The sequence below is a fragment of the Epinephelus moara genome, chromosome 22 (genome assembly GCF_006386435.1).
Source record: "Epinephelus moara isolate mb chromosome 22, YSFRI_EMoa_1.0, whole genome shotgun sequence".
NCBI classification, from domain to species: domain Eukaryota; kingdom Metazoa; phylum Chordata; class Actinopteri; order Perciformes; family Serranidae; genus Epinephelus; species Epinephelus moara.
In genome coordinates, this window is record NC_065527.1 from 8,766,936 (window position 1) to 8,784,250 (window position 17,315).

At 41.4% G+C, this 17,315-nt stretch overlaps 2 protein-coding genes across 2 annotated transcripts in view; both read right to left on the reverse strand.

Annotated features, from left to right (window-relative positions):
• Positions 1 to 15,568, reverse strand: part of top2b (DNA topoisomerase II beta) — a 28,271-nt gene extending 12,703 nt beyond the window's left edge. Inside the window, exons 1-12 of the mRNA XM_050034605.1 lie at positions 15,056 to 15,568; positions 12,349 to 12,513; positions 11,044 to 11,134; positions 8,332 to 8,395; positions 6,206 to 6,351; positions 6,009 to 6,106; positions 5,087 to 5,299; positions 3,766 to 3,939; positions 3,561 to 3,662; positions 3,313 to 3,450; positions 3,063 to 3,201; positions 2,041 to 2,198 (exon numbers count right to left, since the gene is read on the reverse strand). Coding sequence (XP_049890562.1) covers positions 2,041 to 2,198; positions 3,063 to 3,201; positions 3,313 to 3,450; positions 3,561 to 3,662; positions 3,766 to 3,939; positions 5,087 to 5,299; positions 6,009 to 6,106; positions 6,206 to 6,351; positions 8,332 to 8,395; positions 11,044 to 11,134; positions 12,349 to 12,513; positions 15,056 to 15,097 — 1,530 coding nt within the window. The 5' untranslated portion in view covers positions 15,098 to 15,568. The remainder of the gene's footprint in view (positions 1 to 2,040; positions 2,199 to 3,062; positions 3,202 to 3,312; positions 3,451 to 3,560; positions 3,663 to 3,765; positions 3,940 to 5,086; positions 5,300 to 6,008; positions 6,107 to 6,205; positions 6,352 to 8,331; positions 8,396 to 11,043; positions 11,135 to 12,348; positions 12,514 to 15,055) is intronic.
• Positions 15,569 to 15,918: 350 nt separating this feature from the next.
• ngly1 (N-glycanase 1) overlaps positions 15,919 to 17,315 on the reverse strand; it is a 10,091-nt gene continuing 8,694 nt past the window's right edge. The window contains exon 12 of the mRNA XM_050035119.1: positions 15,919 to 17,209. Coding sequence (XP_049891076.1) covers positions 17,043 to 17,209 — 167 coding nt within the window. The 3' untranslated portion in view covers positions 15,919 to 17,042. The remainder of the gene's footprint in view (positions 17,210 to 17,315) is intronic.

Genomic DNA, 17,315 nt, shown 5'->3' on the forward strand with positions numbered 1-17,315 from the left:
CACATGCAAGATACTGATGGAGCTGATTGTTCCCACTGCTTTCAGAGCACTGATTTGACAAAACCAGAAAAATATTGACTCATAACAACTGTTGGCAGATGCCTCCAGCACAGGAACTGGCACAGACTAGAGGCCCTTCCCCTCCTACCTGGTCCAGACTTTTCAATTTGATCTGAACCCAACTTAAAGGTGTCTAATCTTCCTTTGAACACAGTCCAGAACAAAGAGCTGAACCTTGCTCCAATAAAAAGGGGGGTCTTGGTTCAGATCAAACTAGTTGGATGGTTTTGGACATTCAAACTCATTACAGGATGTTCTGGCAGGTCAGCGTCACGCTATAAGAGGAGGGAAGCTCCTTTAAGGAGAAGCTCGGTGCTTGGTGTACAGTACGTAGTAAGTGTGTGGTAGAGAGAGAATGATGGTGGATGTGCGCTAAAGGAACAGAATTGTCAAGTGACAGTAAATGTACAGTGAGTGTAGGTTTCAGTTTGTCTCTGTCTAAAAACTGCAGCTACTCAGGACACAAGTAGAGTTCCCGTGCCTTGTTTGTTAACTGAAGCAGGACTGGTTAACAGTCAGAGCCGACAAAAAGGAAAAAACAATGCAACAAAAAAAAAAAAAAGAGCCACGTCAGAATGGGAAGTTGGACTAAGCATCAAAAGACACAGCTCACATTAGTGATGTTTACAGGACGTATCCACGTCTGTCTTATAGTTCCTTAGTGCACTTGCATAGCTGCAATGTAAGGGTGCTTTCACACCTAGAGTCGTCTCCTTTGGTCTGAATCAGGGACTAATTTTGTTCCAAAGTTGTATAATTGCCTAGAGTTGGTTCGTGTTCTCACGGCAGCATCAACAAGAGGACCACATCAAATACCTTACGTGAGAAAGCTGCTCTTGATTGGTCAGAATTTCCACGTGGGAAAAACCAGGAAGTAAAGCAAACGTTGAAGAAGAGTACACTTGCAAGATAAATGTGACACTTTCTAATGTCACAATGGAGGGACAACTACGCAGGTTGATTTTAGCGCTGCTCATCGTGGACTATATTGCTGTCATTGTTCATTTTAGTCAAACCATACAGTTTGAAAACGAGGCGCGGCTCCAACTAGAAACTTTTGATGAGTCAGAACACCAAACCTGTGCTCATAGGACCTTAAATATTTGACAGGAGCCAGAGCAATAGGATGCCCATGTTGGCTTTGTGAGTGCCACTGGATGGTATCGAACAGTATACTGATATTAAGGCTCTAATGAAGAGCAGAGAAGGGATTGCCCTTCACAACACCTTCAGCTCATCTTCAAAGACTTTCTGTCTTTCTTGCTTTCCTTTCCTGCGCTGTGTTGTGTCAGGTCCTGTTCTTCAACCATTCAGTCCTTATAGAAAGTCTCCAAGATGAAAATTCTGCTTTGTTCTCTGCACCCTCAAACTTCCAATAAATATTTAACTATGTTTTGATCGACTGAGTCATGGAAGGTGTGCAAGTTCATCACAGCTTTCATGACACCATTCCTGAATTTATTTATCAGTGCAAGTTGGGGTGTTAGGGCCCTGAAAAATGGGAACATGAGGGATCTGTGTCAGTATTGTGATGTGGGCCTGGTCCTTAAGAAATTCCTTATCACCCTTCCCCAACACACAACCACTGAGGCCTAACTATCTCTAAATACCATTACAGATCCCTAATATGTTTAACAGTTTGGATGGACTGGTGAGCTTTACCTCATAACTTCTCCTCTTCACTACTGCACTTTGTCAGTGTTTAACATGAGCTGCCGTGGTGTTTGACACCATTTCTTTTACACAAAATGATTTGAGTGACGTTCCTCCAGTGTGAACACGAACTGTTTGCTTTGTGTGGAACTCTATAAGCTGCCTCTTGCCTCCATCAAAGCTGACATAATATTGTAGTCTCAACAGTCAGAATCAAAGCCCACTCACCCTGGCAGCTGTCTGTAAGCTAAATGTTACTACAAAGTCTTGAGACAGCATTTCTTTTATTCATACATTCCCTACTTTCACAAATATCCAGTCTCATACCTGCTTGTGTGTTGCCTCTCGCACATTTAGGATCTTTCCTCTCAGGGGGAACACTCCATAGCGATCACGCCCGATGACTCCCAGTCCAGAGACAGCCAGAGACTTGGCTGAGTCTCCCTCAGTGAGAATGAGTGTGCATTCAGAGGAGTGTTTACCACCTGGGACATGGATGTGGAAAAGATTAATAATTACAGTGTGTCACTGTATAGTTTTCTTGATGCTGTTCAAACAATGGCAGAGTCTCACACAACAGGCCTTTTTTCACAGCAGACCTGTTGAGTTATTATCGTGGGAAAGGCACAGGTGTTATAAATTTAATTAACAGGGATGTCCTGAGGCGATCCTAAGGATAGGTATTGAGGTCGACCTGGGTATATTTCAATGCAGATCAAAACCCGATCCTTTCTTTTTGCTGTGCGGTGTTTTTTCCACCTCAGCCTGCTGGTGCTGAAAAGCTGCTCTCTTTTACAACAGCATTTCACGGCATGTGTGAGTAAAAAATTGAGTGTGTGAATGTGAAAAATTGCATGGGCTGTGACGATATGGGTTTTTGCTAAACACAGTTAAAAAAAAAAAAAAGAAGCAAAATGTCGCTTCACTTATATTTGCTGCCTTAAGTCCAACACACAGTTCAGAGTTTGTTCGCTCACGAAGCAGCAGCTCCAGTCTCTGTCTTTGCATTCTGTGGCACGGCAGCCTTCAGTGTTGATAGGCTATTACGCGTGTAACCAATGAGATAGTGTTGTGGGTGGGACACTGAGCGAGGCAACAGAGTGATGACTACAGACTGCTGAGATGCAGTTATCATCACAGCCGTAATAACAATAATGTGCAAATAATGCACTCCTGAAGTGAAACGTCTTTAGAGCAACACTTCATAACCAGTTTAATGCTCTGTAAACGTCTCTCTCTGCTCCTCATCAACATTTATGATTCTGTTAAAACGACCACAGCTCTGCCATCAGTGGACATTCAAGGTATTCTTCTCCACATAATAATAAATAATCACACTGTTAACACACCAGCATCATTGGCGTCGTCTAGCTTGGGGATGCCTTTGATCTTGCTGTGCTTCACAGATGAGCACTTCTTATTCAGCTGTGTCTGAGCTTTGAACTTCACCCAGTTGAGAATACTCTCAACGATCCCACAGTTGGTTGCCTGCAGGGGACAAGGAGACAAAATCCTTTCATGACTGGTGTCCAATTATTTACTATGAAGAATCGAAAACAGAGTGAAACGGAGATGAAAGCAAAAGAGAATTGTCCTTACAGCCCTGATAAACTTCTCTGACAGAAGGCACTTGGACCCAAAGCTCTTCGTCTGGAGTGTCATATTCTCCTTGGTCTGGGAGTCAAAGGTGGGGTTCTCGATCAGCGCGTTCACAAACACCCAGATGTGGTTCTTCACCTGAAGCACAAATAAGAGCACAGTCAATCAGTTTTTAAAACACGTCTGCAGTGAAACCACTGCAGTCGCCTTGAGTTAGACATGCTGCATAAAGTCATTCATAACCCTACCTGGAAGGGTTTGACTGACACTCCCGCCTTGTTCTTCTTCTTCACCACTTCAATAAGTTTGCTCACTATCTGGTCCACCACATAGTCAATGTGTCTGCCACCCTGAAAAATACGAACCCTCAGTGTTAGACACACATTTTTCCTCTTTGCCTCCATGTTTAGCTCTACCACTTCTACCACTTCTTCCCTGTTGATATTCAGATACCTTGGTCGTGGCGATGCTGTTGACGAAGCCGATTTGTTGGAACCCCTTCTCACTCAGGGTGAGGCAAACCTCCCAACGATCATTCACAGTCTCATTCACCACCTTTAGAGCCACGCCCGTCTCGTCCAGTTTGTCCTTCACATACAGATCCACATAGCTGCGGAACCCAGTAACCTTTAATGACAGAAAAGACAGATACAAGTTAGGTTCAGCAGGTAATATTCAAGTGTGAAACACCATTTAAAAATATTACAACTGCTGTCATGCCCTCTCTTTAAGGCCCGTTTCCACTGAAGAAGTTCCTGGTACACTTTTACTTTGGTGAATTTGGTGAATTCCGGATCTGCTCTCTAGACCGGAACCAGAATCCAGACAAAATTCAGAGTGAATAGAAACCAGGCTCTTCGCCGTACGTGAAGAGACTGGTGATGCGAGGCTAGGGCTACGTAGGGGCGTAGGGACGCCATTAGCCGTTAGTGGTGTCTGTAATAACTCTGGTCACGCTCTGTGAAAAAAATATTTTTTCCAGCGGATGTCTTAGTTACAACATGATTGAGCTAACTGGAGTAGTTTCATGTCGTATCCGACAACGGGAGGCTTTTAACAGATGACGTCCTGATGTTAGCTTTGCTGCTGCTGTTAGCTGTCCCTGTCAGCTGATGCTTTCTAGACATCGTGATTTCCCAAAACTGAATAAATACCACACATAGCAACACAAAACTGCTTTGCTAGCTCAATCATGTTGTAACTAAGATATCCGCTGGAAAAAATATTTTTTCACGGACCGTTTATTGAGTTATTACAGACACCGCTGACAGCTAACGGTTAGCCCAGCTAATCTACGATAACCATGTTATTAATTAAAAAACGTCACATCCCTCCTTGAGTATATCCAATCAGCACCAAGTAATCCCCAAGCCCCAGCCACGAGTTTCTCAGGGCCGTTCTGAGTGCCTACTCCGACGCAGGGACTTGTTTAGCCCCTGTAAAAGTTCCGGAACTCTGTCCTTCGGGGGTGGTTCCTGCGGTGGAGACACGCACCAACGGCCCCGGCCCCATAAAATTACCCCGAAGTTCCTGCGGTGGAAACGGGCCTAAATCCTCCCTCCCATCCAATATTGCTGTTATCATAGTAGTCGCCATTATTTTGACACAGCCACCTCTATGTTTGTTTGTGACGTCTGAGGTGAGAGTTGTGTGCAGGCAATCCCGGCGCAGACCATGTATGTTGTATATAGCACCTTTAACCCCACATCAGCTAACCCTCAACACAAATCTTATCGGCTCGTACAGTGCAACAAAGTAAAAAGTGGAGACTTACAGGCAGTTTTTTCCCGTTCAGCATGACTTTAACGCCCCTGCAGGAGCCGGCTACATCGTATGCTCTGCGGGTAAGAAGTGCTACAATATCCTTGTCCAGTTTCTCCATCTTGAACTTGGACAAGTCTGGCTGGAACGTCACGCAGGTGAAATCGTCCCCGTCAAAGAACTTGATCTTGGGATCCGAAGTCTTGCCCATGTTGTTCTGCCACGTCTGCGGACAGTAAAAAACACGGTAACATACACACACACCTGCCATTGCCTAAAACATCGTCATATCCACCTCTAGATTATTTCATTGCTCAAAATGCAATAAAGCATTAGACCATCAAAACCATCCTTAGTGTATCAAGTGCATTTAGTACATCTCCCTGACAACCATGATATAAAACACCCGGTGATTTTACAATTGTGCCCTCACATCATAAAGTAGTAATATTCACAACCTTACCTCAGATATGACCACATGACCACAAACCCTATAAAACAGTAATTACTTAATTCAAAGATCATGTGGCACTGGGGAAGATTAGATTTTTAAATTTCCTACTATCAGATACAGTCATTACCATCTGTTAACAAACAAGACTGTCACCTTGTGGCGACTATAATTAAAGTGTCAGCAGAGCAGAACACAACAATGTGCAACTCACAGGAAATCTGCTGCATTTACTGCACTGTTCTTATTGCAAAAATAAGGCTAACATTTTGTAGAGGGAGGGAAATGATGAAAATAAAAACACATTAATCACAGCCAAAGTTTATTTTTTAGTATAGTGAAAAAGATAACCTTTGACCACAGAAGCAAACATCCTCTTAATGACAAGCAACTGGATTTGTAGTTTTAATTTAAATCAATGTTGACTATGACCGTTTGCTTATTTGTTTGACTGTGTTGAATTCAACATAAGAGACATCCTAACCTGTTTGAAACTGTGTCTGTATTCCTTGCAGGCAGTTTCCACTGTGAACTTGGTACTGAAGATGTTGCAGAGTTTAGCACCGTACCCGTTCCTCCCACCTGGAGCCAAACAAACAGTTAGTTCTGTGTTATCGGTATCAAGCTTCCTGAACCAATTTCAATAACCACTGATAAAGATGTGAAGTTGTCTCCTCTCACCTGTGACCTTTTTCTCGTCATCGTCATAGTTGCTGGAGGTGAGCAGGTGGCCGAAAATGAGAGCTGGGACGTACATCTTCTCATCCTTGTGCTCCACCACTGGTATTCCTTTACCATTGTTCCAGATAGTAATGGTGTTGGACTCACTGGTGGAGGCAGAATAAAGGACAGGGATGAGTAACGGAGGCATGTGAACAAAACCAGGTACAGGCAATCTGAAATGTATTCATTTGTAGGGCCAGGTATTGAACCTCAAAACTTTTTAGGTACGGACCAAAGCGTGTCTTGCTCACCACTGAGATCTGAGTTTTTTTATCTCTGCGTTGTCTCTGCTGCATCTGCTGAGGTTACACTAAGTCCAGCTCTAAACTGCTGTCAATACTGATATCAGTGAAAGTAGGAGATTGATAAAGACTCAAGTCACTGTTAGTGCTTTCAATGTCTGCTGGTAAAACACACACTTCAGGTCACACTAATGAAACAGAAGCCATTTTGCGCCACGTTTAAAGCTTCTCGCTTTAATTTATCATTACGAAATAAATGTTGATTGCACGATGTAATGGCTATAAAAAGAGGACACCATCTACATTTAGACTTGTCCCCTGTGATCCTTGTTTTCACTATGCAATACTGTCTCATACTGGGTACGATCTCCTGGGAAATTGTGGGCTTGAGTAACGGCACAAAGGAAGTGCGTTCATCTGTGCACGACCAAAACAAGAACAGGAAAACACTTTTGTTTATTTTGCAGTGGCAAATGGTAGCTATCCCCAGTTTCCAAAGAGTATCTGTAGACCCTTTTACAGTGCCTGTTCAAGGAGGGAATGTTGAGCTGTTGTATTGCCTCACTGGTACTGGTATGAACTGGGGGACTGAGTTGTTGCGCCTTCAAGCTGGCAGCGGAGGTAGCAACAACTGTAAACTGGAGTCTGTGCAAAAGGTGTGAGGCGACAAGATGGGACAAGTATAATGTTTTGACAACATGTTTTGTGTTGAACCACCACTGGGAGATTTAACATGCACCTGGAAGCAGTTAGCAGCTAACTCAAAAGAGGAACAGCAACTGAAAATGTCCACAAATTGGGGAGACACTGAGGTCTATGAACTCCTTACCCTCTAAGCAGGGGACAAGATCAACTGCTATAAAACAGGGAACGGTAAATAACAGTTATCGCTGTGTTATTGTTCAGAAAGCACTGCCAACACAGACGTTAAACATCGCACTGAGTTAGTATGCAACAAGGGTTGTAGGAGTTCAAGATGACTGACAGATGTTTTATCTGTGCATTAACACAGCTAAAGGATACGTCCAGTTTAGACAGAGGGAAGACAGATAGAGAGAAACTGGAGCAATGTTCTGTCAGAGCTATGGGGTGGGGGGTGGGTGGATGTCAATGGTCATGAGATAATAGCGGGTGTGGTCTGTGTCTGGGTGTAAATGCACTTTTGAATAGGTGAGGAGGTATCATATCCATCCATCCTTTCTCCGATATGTTATGATGTAGTCAGGTTTGCAGTAACTCAGTAAGACACCAGTGTTTAATAAGCTCAGCCACAAACAGGCTGAGTGAGCTGTGGACAGGAGCATTAACATCTCTATAAAACCACATTAGGAGCAGAGACCTGAGTGCGGCAGGGCTAATTGTATCATTTATACGGCAGGGGACATTAGACAGAGCAGCAGCTCGGCTGAAGGACACACTGCTGTTTAAGCAGTCGGATGTTAATGCAGTTGGCAGGCTGGAGGTGAACTGCATATAAAACAAGAGCTCAGTGCATTTCAGCACAGGCTCATTATACTGAAGATCTGCCTGGATCCATGTCTCAAACCTCCTCTGTCTACTTCGTGTTTTCACTGAGCCCTGATTACAGCCACAGCATGAAGAAAACAGCCACCTGGATACAGGCAGGGACTGTCACCAGTACGACTCACTGATAAACACAGAGCATTTTCCCTCCAAAATCAGCTGCTCATCTTTTTTTAAGGATGTAACGGGTGCGTAACAGTTATGTTTACATTTACAGGGGCATTTCAAATCAAAATCCAACACATTGAGGTGATTTACAGTACTCTGTCAAAAGGTACACACTCTATTTGTAATTATATTATAGAACATTGTACTCACGGATCGATGGTGACCTTAATGGTATTCATGTTCTTGTCCCTTTGTTTGTTGTCTGCTGCATTGACTGTCAAGGAAAAAACATACAAATAAAACATACATACAAAAGTATCCAACATAAGGCTCTCATATAAAAATATATTGGATTGCAACAAATGATTTTTTAAATCTTCAGTTAATGGGTCGATCGTTGTTTCAGTCAATCGCTTACTCTGTAATATGTCAGAAAATACCAAAAAGTGCTCATCAGAATTTCACTCAGTACATTTACATGCAGCTTGAGAAAATCAAATTATTGGCTTAGTACGAGTAAAACCGGACTTGGACTTTTAAATGCATGTTAACAGCTTAGTCTGACTGAAATTGGACTTTTAAATGCATGTTAACAGCTTAGTCTGACTGAAATTGGACTTTTAAAAGCATGTTAACAGCTTAGTGATTGAAATTGGACTTTTTAAAAGCATGTTAACAGCTTAGTGATTGAAATTGGACTTTTAAATGCATGTTAACAGCTTAGTCTGACTGAAATTGGACTTTCAAATGCACGTTAACAGCTTAGTCCGACTGAAATTGGACTATCTGTAGCTCATCTAACACACCTAGAAGAAGGAGATGACATAGCAGCATTCAGTATATAGCAGTTCAGTAACTCCCGGAAAAACAAACTAACAAACACCATGGCGACCGAGAAGCAGAAGACGCACTTCCGGACGGACGAGGAAACTACATTCGTGCTCCGACAGCTAAAGGAGCTAAACATTTTGAAGTTTATGGATGGTAAGAAAATGCAGATTTATTTTAAAAAGTTTCTGAACAAGAACCAGAACTGGTTCAATGCGCACCAAATTATAAAGGACACAGCGCCACCCATCGAGGCGGAATCAGACGTACTTGGTCAGAAATTTGGATTTCTCTTCTGCATGTATACTCAGACAAGACGAGAAGTCCGACTTGACTGATTGGCCAAGCTATGAGCTTAGCTCGACTACTGCGTGCAAAATCTAAAGTCAGAAAAACTATTGTGTATTGGAAGCAGTGGCATTCCCAATGTTTGAGCACTATTGCCTAATGACTTGAGGACGGTGTGTTTCTGTCATGACAGATGAGAGATAAGAAGTTTTATTGTGTTTGAGTCGAATCATGTGGCTGATAACACAATCTTTAACTACCACTGGAAAAGCGCAAAGCCTCACAATTTTATGAAACAACTAACTTCTTCTTGAGTAATGAGGCTATTAATATGACAATGATACAACAAAGGGCTCATGGAGAAGAACCTTAACATGATAAGTGGTCTAAAATTGCCTCAACACTATCACACACCATCTAGACTGCACGGAGGGAAGTTACAAGACAATTTAGTTTTTGGAAATATAAATCTGAAATAGAAACTTTCCTTCACTGTATATGGGAATGTAGTTTGTTCAGACCACTCAGGATCAAAGTATAGAAATTTTAAATACCTGTAAGTCCAAAGCTTTATTAACTAGGGGACTGGTCCCAATACCAAATATATCCAAGTGTGCATTTCCTGTTATTGATGTGAGGATAGTGACAGTCTGTTGAGTTATTTTAAGACGCTGGTAAGAAACAAAGGCCCAGAGCTGAAAGACTGGATTAGTGCATTGGTGGAAACAGCATCTTACAAATTAATGCTTAGTAGAACATTAAAATGGAAGACAGTTTAAAACAGATATCAGTCTATTCCGTGACCATGTGATCCTGTAGAATTAATTCATTTATTTATTTGTATTTTTTTACTGGCTATATGTGTTTTCCCTATTATTTTGGAATAATATTTTTTATGGACAGAATATGTATGCAATGTACCAAGCCTTTTAAAAACGAATAAAGAATCAATTTAATTAAATTAGATTAAATAAGAGATATTTAAGCAATTGAATAAAGGGCTGTGTGGGCACTTCAGTGGCCAAAAGCATGAAACAAATTATACTTTTACATATACAAACTGTGTAACTTGTATTTTTTTCCTGAGTTTCTGCTTTAAATATCTACCACCTGCCTGAGCCTCTTGTACAATTATTTGGGACACAGCAGTAACATCCAGACAACAATACCGTCATTAATCAAACACCTTTAAAAAAAACCACACAGGCTAAGAGGGCCAAGTGTGCAGAGATGAAGCAATCATCAACAACACTCCCATGTTGTGAGCACACTGTTGAGCAGCATCATTTAAAATCTGATTACACTGGTGCACTTTAGTAAAAGAGGCATTGAGCAAAGCATTACTCCCACACTGTACTGTGTCATTTTAACTAACATGTAATAGATATACAGACCTGCTTTTTCAACCTTTATTCAGCAGAGGAAAGCTGACTGAGCACACTTTGCACTTTACCAGGGAAAATAAATAAGGCTGGAGCTTTGACCGTGAGCTGCCACTAACACTGAAATGATTTCTCAGTCACCTTTTCATTTTTCACAAATGTCTCCTTTTAGGCTGCAAACAGGGCGCACAAAGACACGCTCACAGAGGGAAACTAATCTCCACACACAGCCCTCGATCAATGCTGCTGCTGAGCAGTGCCAGCAGCAGACTGTGAGTCAGTGAATGACGCTGACATTTTTATAGAGATAATAAGCCTTCAATATCCCAGTTATGGAGGGACAATCTCAAATGACAAATAAACCTTTATATTAACTGTGCAGATTAGAGTGCCAAAGGATGATGAACAGTATGGATTCACTTACCGAGAATTTCATCAAAGATTTTGTACAGTCCAGGAACGTAGGTGATTTCTCTCTGGTTCATTCCGATCTCTTCATCAAAAACCCACATTAGCTGAAAAAAAAAAGAAATCAACTTTCAGGGTGGACGACATCACTCAAAAACAAAGTATGCAAATGAGCAGATTGGTTAACATAATCGTGAGTGAGCTTATTAGCAGTAATACACAGACAAGTTTTAAGGCTGATATGAATTTTTGATTGCTGATATTAATACAAATATATGTTTAAACTGGGAATACAAAAGACATTTATTTATAAGTCATTTATCTCCAGATCTCCATTTTCATCATCAGACCAAAATCTGTCACTCTGTGATCAAATCTTTTAAGTTACTGCAATCTCAGAATTGGTTACATGCAAAAACTTTTCAAAAACTTTCTGCCAGTGTTGCGTCATGTCATAGCCAAAGCTATGTCACATGTGTCATCAGCTCATGACAGAGATGAAAGCACAAAATTTCTTTCTTTCATTAATCGTGTAATTTGCAAGGCGAACAAAATGCCAAATGCAGCAGTGAAGTGCGGCCTGCTTTGAGCTGCCATGCAATGTCATCCGAGCTGCGGCAGTCTGATTCTGTGGCAAAGTGCGGCCAAAGAAAAAGTTGAGGATAGTTTTACTTTTAGCTGCAAAGTCCTGTGAGTCCTGTGACATGTTGACCTACATTATTAAGAATTTCCTTCCCCGAAACACAACAAAGAAAGTGATTATTGCACTTTGCTGCTGCTTGGTGTTTTTTTGGCGTAAAACGTTGTTATGATCCGACATGCGCCAAATTAAAAATTTAACTGAGTAATATTTTTGATTGAAGGTAACTTGTGTTTTATTTGTGTAAAAAAAAGGAGAACATGTCTGCTTTTCCTGCTTTCCAGACACATTTTTAAAATACTCTATGATTAGGATTTTGTTTAACATGGTTTACACACATAAAAAGCGACACAACAAAACTCTGACAACGGGCTGGAAGCACTCTCCCTCACTGAAAAATTCTGGATGTGGCCTCAGCCCCGCCCACCACCTGTGCTCACATTAGGTTGACTGGTAAAGAGCAGTGCGCATCAAGATGGCTAGCATTAGCGTTAGAAGAAACATCACAGATTTAGCCATAAGTGTTTAAGCATTTGTCAGACCCAGACTCAGATGAGGAGTCTGTTGTGCACCAAAATCAGCAACTAACAGACATATAAAAATGGTAATGTAGTTAGCATCTTTCATTTGTTTATGTTATTCATTAACTTATAAGTGCTTATAAGTGTGCTCTGGACTCACCTGGGTGACGGGCTCCACAGAGCCGATGTATGTGTCTGGACGGAGGAGAATGTGCTCTAGCTGGGTCTTCTTCTGGTACACTCTCTCCACGGACAACTTGGAGCCTGCCTTGTCCTTCTTGGCCCCTTCCATCTTGCCAGTTTCACTTCTGCCATTCGCAGCCTCCTGTTTGGCAGAATTGTTTTTGTTATAATAAAGAAAAGAAAATTACTTTGTTGTGCTGTAGTAAGGACATCAGACTATCAGTGCCCACCAGCATAGGAACAACACAATAGACCTCGCTGTGGCTTTGTGATTTTGGTGAGACAAAACCAACAGAAGCAAAGTACAGGCCATTATACGGTAATTGGAAGGCTCATGTTGTGTCTCTACTGATGTTAGCTTTAAGACTTCCATCTCTCTGTTCCAAACTGGGTTAAAAATCAAGTTCTAAGTGTTAGTGAGCATAGGATGTGAAACTTTGATAATATCCAAAGGCAAATATGTTGAATATTACGTAAGAAAATAGATATACTTACATTAAACATTTAAAATGCAAGACAAAAAAAAGAAACCTTTGCCTTATATGTGAAATCAAAAGATGGAACAATGCCGTCAGTGCAGTCTGTTTCTCCTGGTTAGAATTCCTTCAGTATTCATTGTTCAGGAGATTTTTACCAAGAGCTGCATTATCCACAGAGGTCTCTGCCTCTCCAAAACAAACGCACCAGGTGATTAAATTCGATAAAACACTGAATAAAGCTGTTTCCCATTCTTTCTCCAACACTGTTTGGCTCATTGCAGAGGGGCTGCTGGCCCAGCTCCTGCTTATATGTGCACACCTTTTCTCTCTGATAACTTAAAATCTGGATGTTTAGGAGGTTTGTATCGGAAGCCAAATTATACACAGAGGTCTGTTCCTCTCCCAAACAAACAAAGCAGGTGATTTAAACTGGTAAAAACACTGAGTAAAGCAATGTCACATTACAGATCAGTGTTTCCGAGATGGTGTTCAGCACAGCAGGGGCTGAAGCTGAGCTGCCGCAAACATTTGCTCAGCTTGTTTCTCTGATAACTTAAGATCCAGACGTCCCACAGAGAAAATCCCTCATCTGGTAAAAACATATACTTCAGAAGAGCAAGATCTAAAGAGAGCATTGTAGGAGTGTGGCTTAAAACTGGATAAACAATCAATTTATGACCACTTCTAGCAGACAACCACAAGCTATGGTGTTATGGTCACCTTGTTTAAAGGCAGATGAATAACAGCTTGTCCAACCACACCTCTGTCTCTGTTTATAGTGTTAATGTTACAACATGGTGAAGCAGCGTTTTGTTATCATGCAGCACAAAGCCGGAATAACCTCCCAGATGATGTCAGACAAGCCCTGACTCTGACCACTTTTTTGACTGCAACTTTATGTCAAAACTCAATTTTAAATCGTTTTAAATAATCTTTTTATCTTTGCACCTCTTGTATGCACTTTTGCTATTTTCAATGGTGTTTTCTTTAACTGTAAACCATTTAGTAATTAATTTTACCTTGTATATATTTTTCTCTTCACTCTTTTCTGTATCCTTTATTATGATTTATAATTTATTTCTCTGTAAAGCACTTTGAGTTGCTATTGTGTATGGCATGTGCTATATTCTGTTTTATATTTGTGTACACTTTGTATTGCTATATATTTGTGTGTCATTCTTTTATCTTGTACAGCACTTTAGTCAACTGTGGTTGTTTTAAATGTATATAAATAAACTTGATTTGATTTGATATACAAATAAAGCTGCCTTGAATGCTTGGCTTAATGAAGGTGCTCATACAAACACTGTGGTGAGTTAATACTGTGCGATCAAAAACTAATACATCCAAGGCACAAAATCTGGTAGCCAAAGCCATGCTGACACTGTAATGAACTGTAAATGCACCCCCCGACCTGAGAGACTGTCTGACAATGCCTTTGGGTGAATGTGTGTGTGCGTGTGGCTTGTGAGAGAGTGGGGGTCGGTGGCATATGGGTCACCATACTTGTCTTGTTTGAAACTACGCCATTGAATATGCATGCCCACTTGCACTAGTAGACACCTACCAAAACACAAGTCAGCACAGTGAATTCATTTAAAAGTTGATTTACTAACTTTAACAGATGGTTTGAGCTCAGTGAGTTCAACACTGGCAACTTTACAAGCCAGTCATTAATATTAAATGAGACAGACTTACTGAGAGAAGACTTACGCCATTAATTTTGTTTATAACATTGCTGTAATAAACAATGCACCTATAGAGCATGTTGTAAATTAATGCACTGCAACTCTATTGCGTAGCGTATATTTAACATTACCAATGGGGAAGGCACATCCCCTTCCTTTAGTCTGATAGTGTTTACTATGGACTCTTTGGTCCGTCCCCATCCTGAAACAAAATGCTACGGTTGTCTCTGCCACTATAAGTTGTTGTTATCTTTGTAAAACCCGGTCCAGCATCAGGGCTAAGGCCTGTGTAACCCGGTCACATTTAAATCCAGATCATTAAAGCTGGCTGGTCTTTAACAAGCGTGCTCAGGACTGGGGACGCTGTGGGCTGGCTGGGAGATTTAAACGCGAGATAACGCGTTTAACGCCCCGCTGCACCGTGCTAACGTGAACACAACACTTACACGTGAAACAAAAGCATAATATACTCATAAAACTGAGTTAGTAACGTTATCGGTGTGATAAACTAACTTACCATCCACGCCAGACCCCCGCTTCCTGCTGCGCCGTTGGACATCTTCCTTTGTGATGCTTATATTTTCTGATGCACCTCTCAAAATGTCTTCAGTTCCAGTTGAATTAAATGTCCGCCAGCATAACAAAGGTCTCACTTGCTGAAATGTACCCGGACCCGTTTATCTTCCATGTTCTTTCTCCGTTTGCGTTAGCAGATAATCCTTTGAGTGTACCAAAACAAGCGGAGGGGAGTGTATCGCGGCTATTGTTAAAATCGACAAGCGGTGGCACAGTAGGCCTAAACTTCCAACAAAGATGCTAACCGGCTGCTAGCTGCGAAATAAATACTGTACAAAACGCGCGTATTAAATAGGTTTACAATTTCATGTGAAAACTCGACAGAATAAAATAGCAGTTTAACTGAAATGCTCTCAAAACGATACACTTAAATACATTTCCTTCAGAAATCAAACGAATATGAGCTAGCAGCAGCACCAGCTGTCCGGCTCCGCCATCTGCAAGATAGACGGCGAATCGTCTCCGAGATAAACCGACCAATCAGGTGGCTGCTTTTCAAAGGCACCGGTACTTCGACCAATCAGAGAAGACAACACTTAAAGGACATGATGTTCTTTCAACACAAGATGGCGGCAGAGCTCCAGCTTCACCACTGGAGACCAGACAGTGTGAAATGTAATGCATACATTCTCATAGCGAATACTAGACTGCAAAAATATCTTTTATTATATTACCACATGTTTCCTAACATCCAGCCCTTCCCACCACACCAACACTTAATGTATTATGATAAAAAATAAATGTATCTGGGCATGGCAGGGTGGAAGAACACCATAGCTTAACATTAACACACATCAATAATCACAGTTTATTACTGGCAGGAGAACTGGAGCAACCTGAACTGACAAGGTGATCAGCCTTGGTTCACATGTGCAATGTTTCCATGTACCACAAATTACAGACACACTGACAGTAGAAGCAAATATTACAAAAAACTATGGCTTTAAAACTCTTTACATGTTTATTGTAGACTGCATGTCTCATAAGTCATGTGGCCCTTTGTCACATCATCTGTACTCTGTGCTAGGTACAAAATGCATGTCTTCACTCACCTATCAGTAGGCCATGCATATTTAAAGGAGCAGTGTGTAGGATTTAGGGTGATTTAGTGGCATCTTGCGATGAGGACTGCAGATTGCAACCAGCTTCAACATCTCCCAGTTACAATAACTTCAGTGTTTATTGTTCAGGTTTGTACCAGGGGTTGAATTATCTGCAGAGGTCTCTTCCTCTCCAAAACAAGCAAATTAAAACCAGTAGAAACACTGAATGAAGCAGTGTCACGTTACAAATCAGTGTTTCTGCAACGCTGTTTGACATGTCAAAAAAGGGCGGCTAGCCTAGCACGTGCTATTGTGTGCTCACTTTTTGTTTCTGATAACTTTCACTGGGAGCAGAATTATCAGCAGAGGTCTCTTCCTCTCCAAAACAAACAGATTCAGTGATTTAAACCGGTAAAACCACTAAATTAGGCAGTTTCACATTAAAAAATCTGTTTTTTCTATGCTGCTCTGCACAGATGGGCCACAGGGACACACGAACGGCCGTATCTGGAGTTAGTGTTTGGTTTGTCCATTCTCAGCTACCGTAGAAACATGCTGGTACAACATTGCAATCTCTACAAACAAGGTCCTGCTCCTCATGTAGATACACATGACTCAATCTAAGGTAACAGAGAAACGATTCTTATTTTCAGGTGATTATACACTTAAAGAAACTTTTTTTTTTTTTTTTTTAAATTTCTGCCAATATGTCCCACTGAGTCCCACACACTGGACCTTTAATCATCCTGAAGGACCGACACAAATTCAAATATTGCACTGATTTCTTTTCATACAAAACTATCATCCAAACAGTTAACTCTGAATTTGTCCCAGAAGTCAACACCAAGAAAAATTACGGATCCGATTTAGTTGAGTAAAAAAGTGTTAAGCATCCTCTAAATGGATGAGGATTTCTAGTGAAGACTGCTCTGGCTCCTTTAAGCTTTGTCTGAAGAGCTGAGAGTGCTGCCATGATTCTCCACCACTGAGTTCTGCTACAACAACGAGCTCTGAGGAGCCGGATAGACTCTGGAATGACTGCATCTTCCCATCTGAAGGTTCAAACACAGGAGAGGAGAGGAGAGGAGAGGAGGGGAGGGGAGGGGAGGGGAGGGGAGGGGAGGGGAGGGGAGAGGAGAGGAGAGGAGAGGAGAGGAG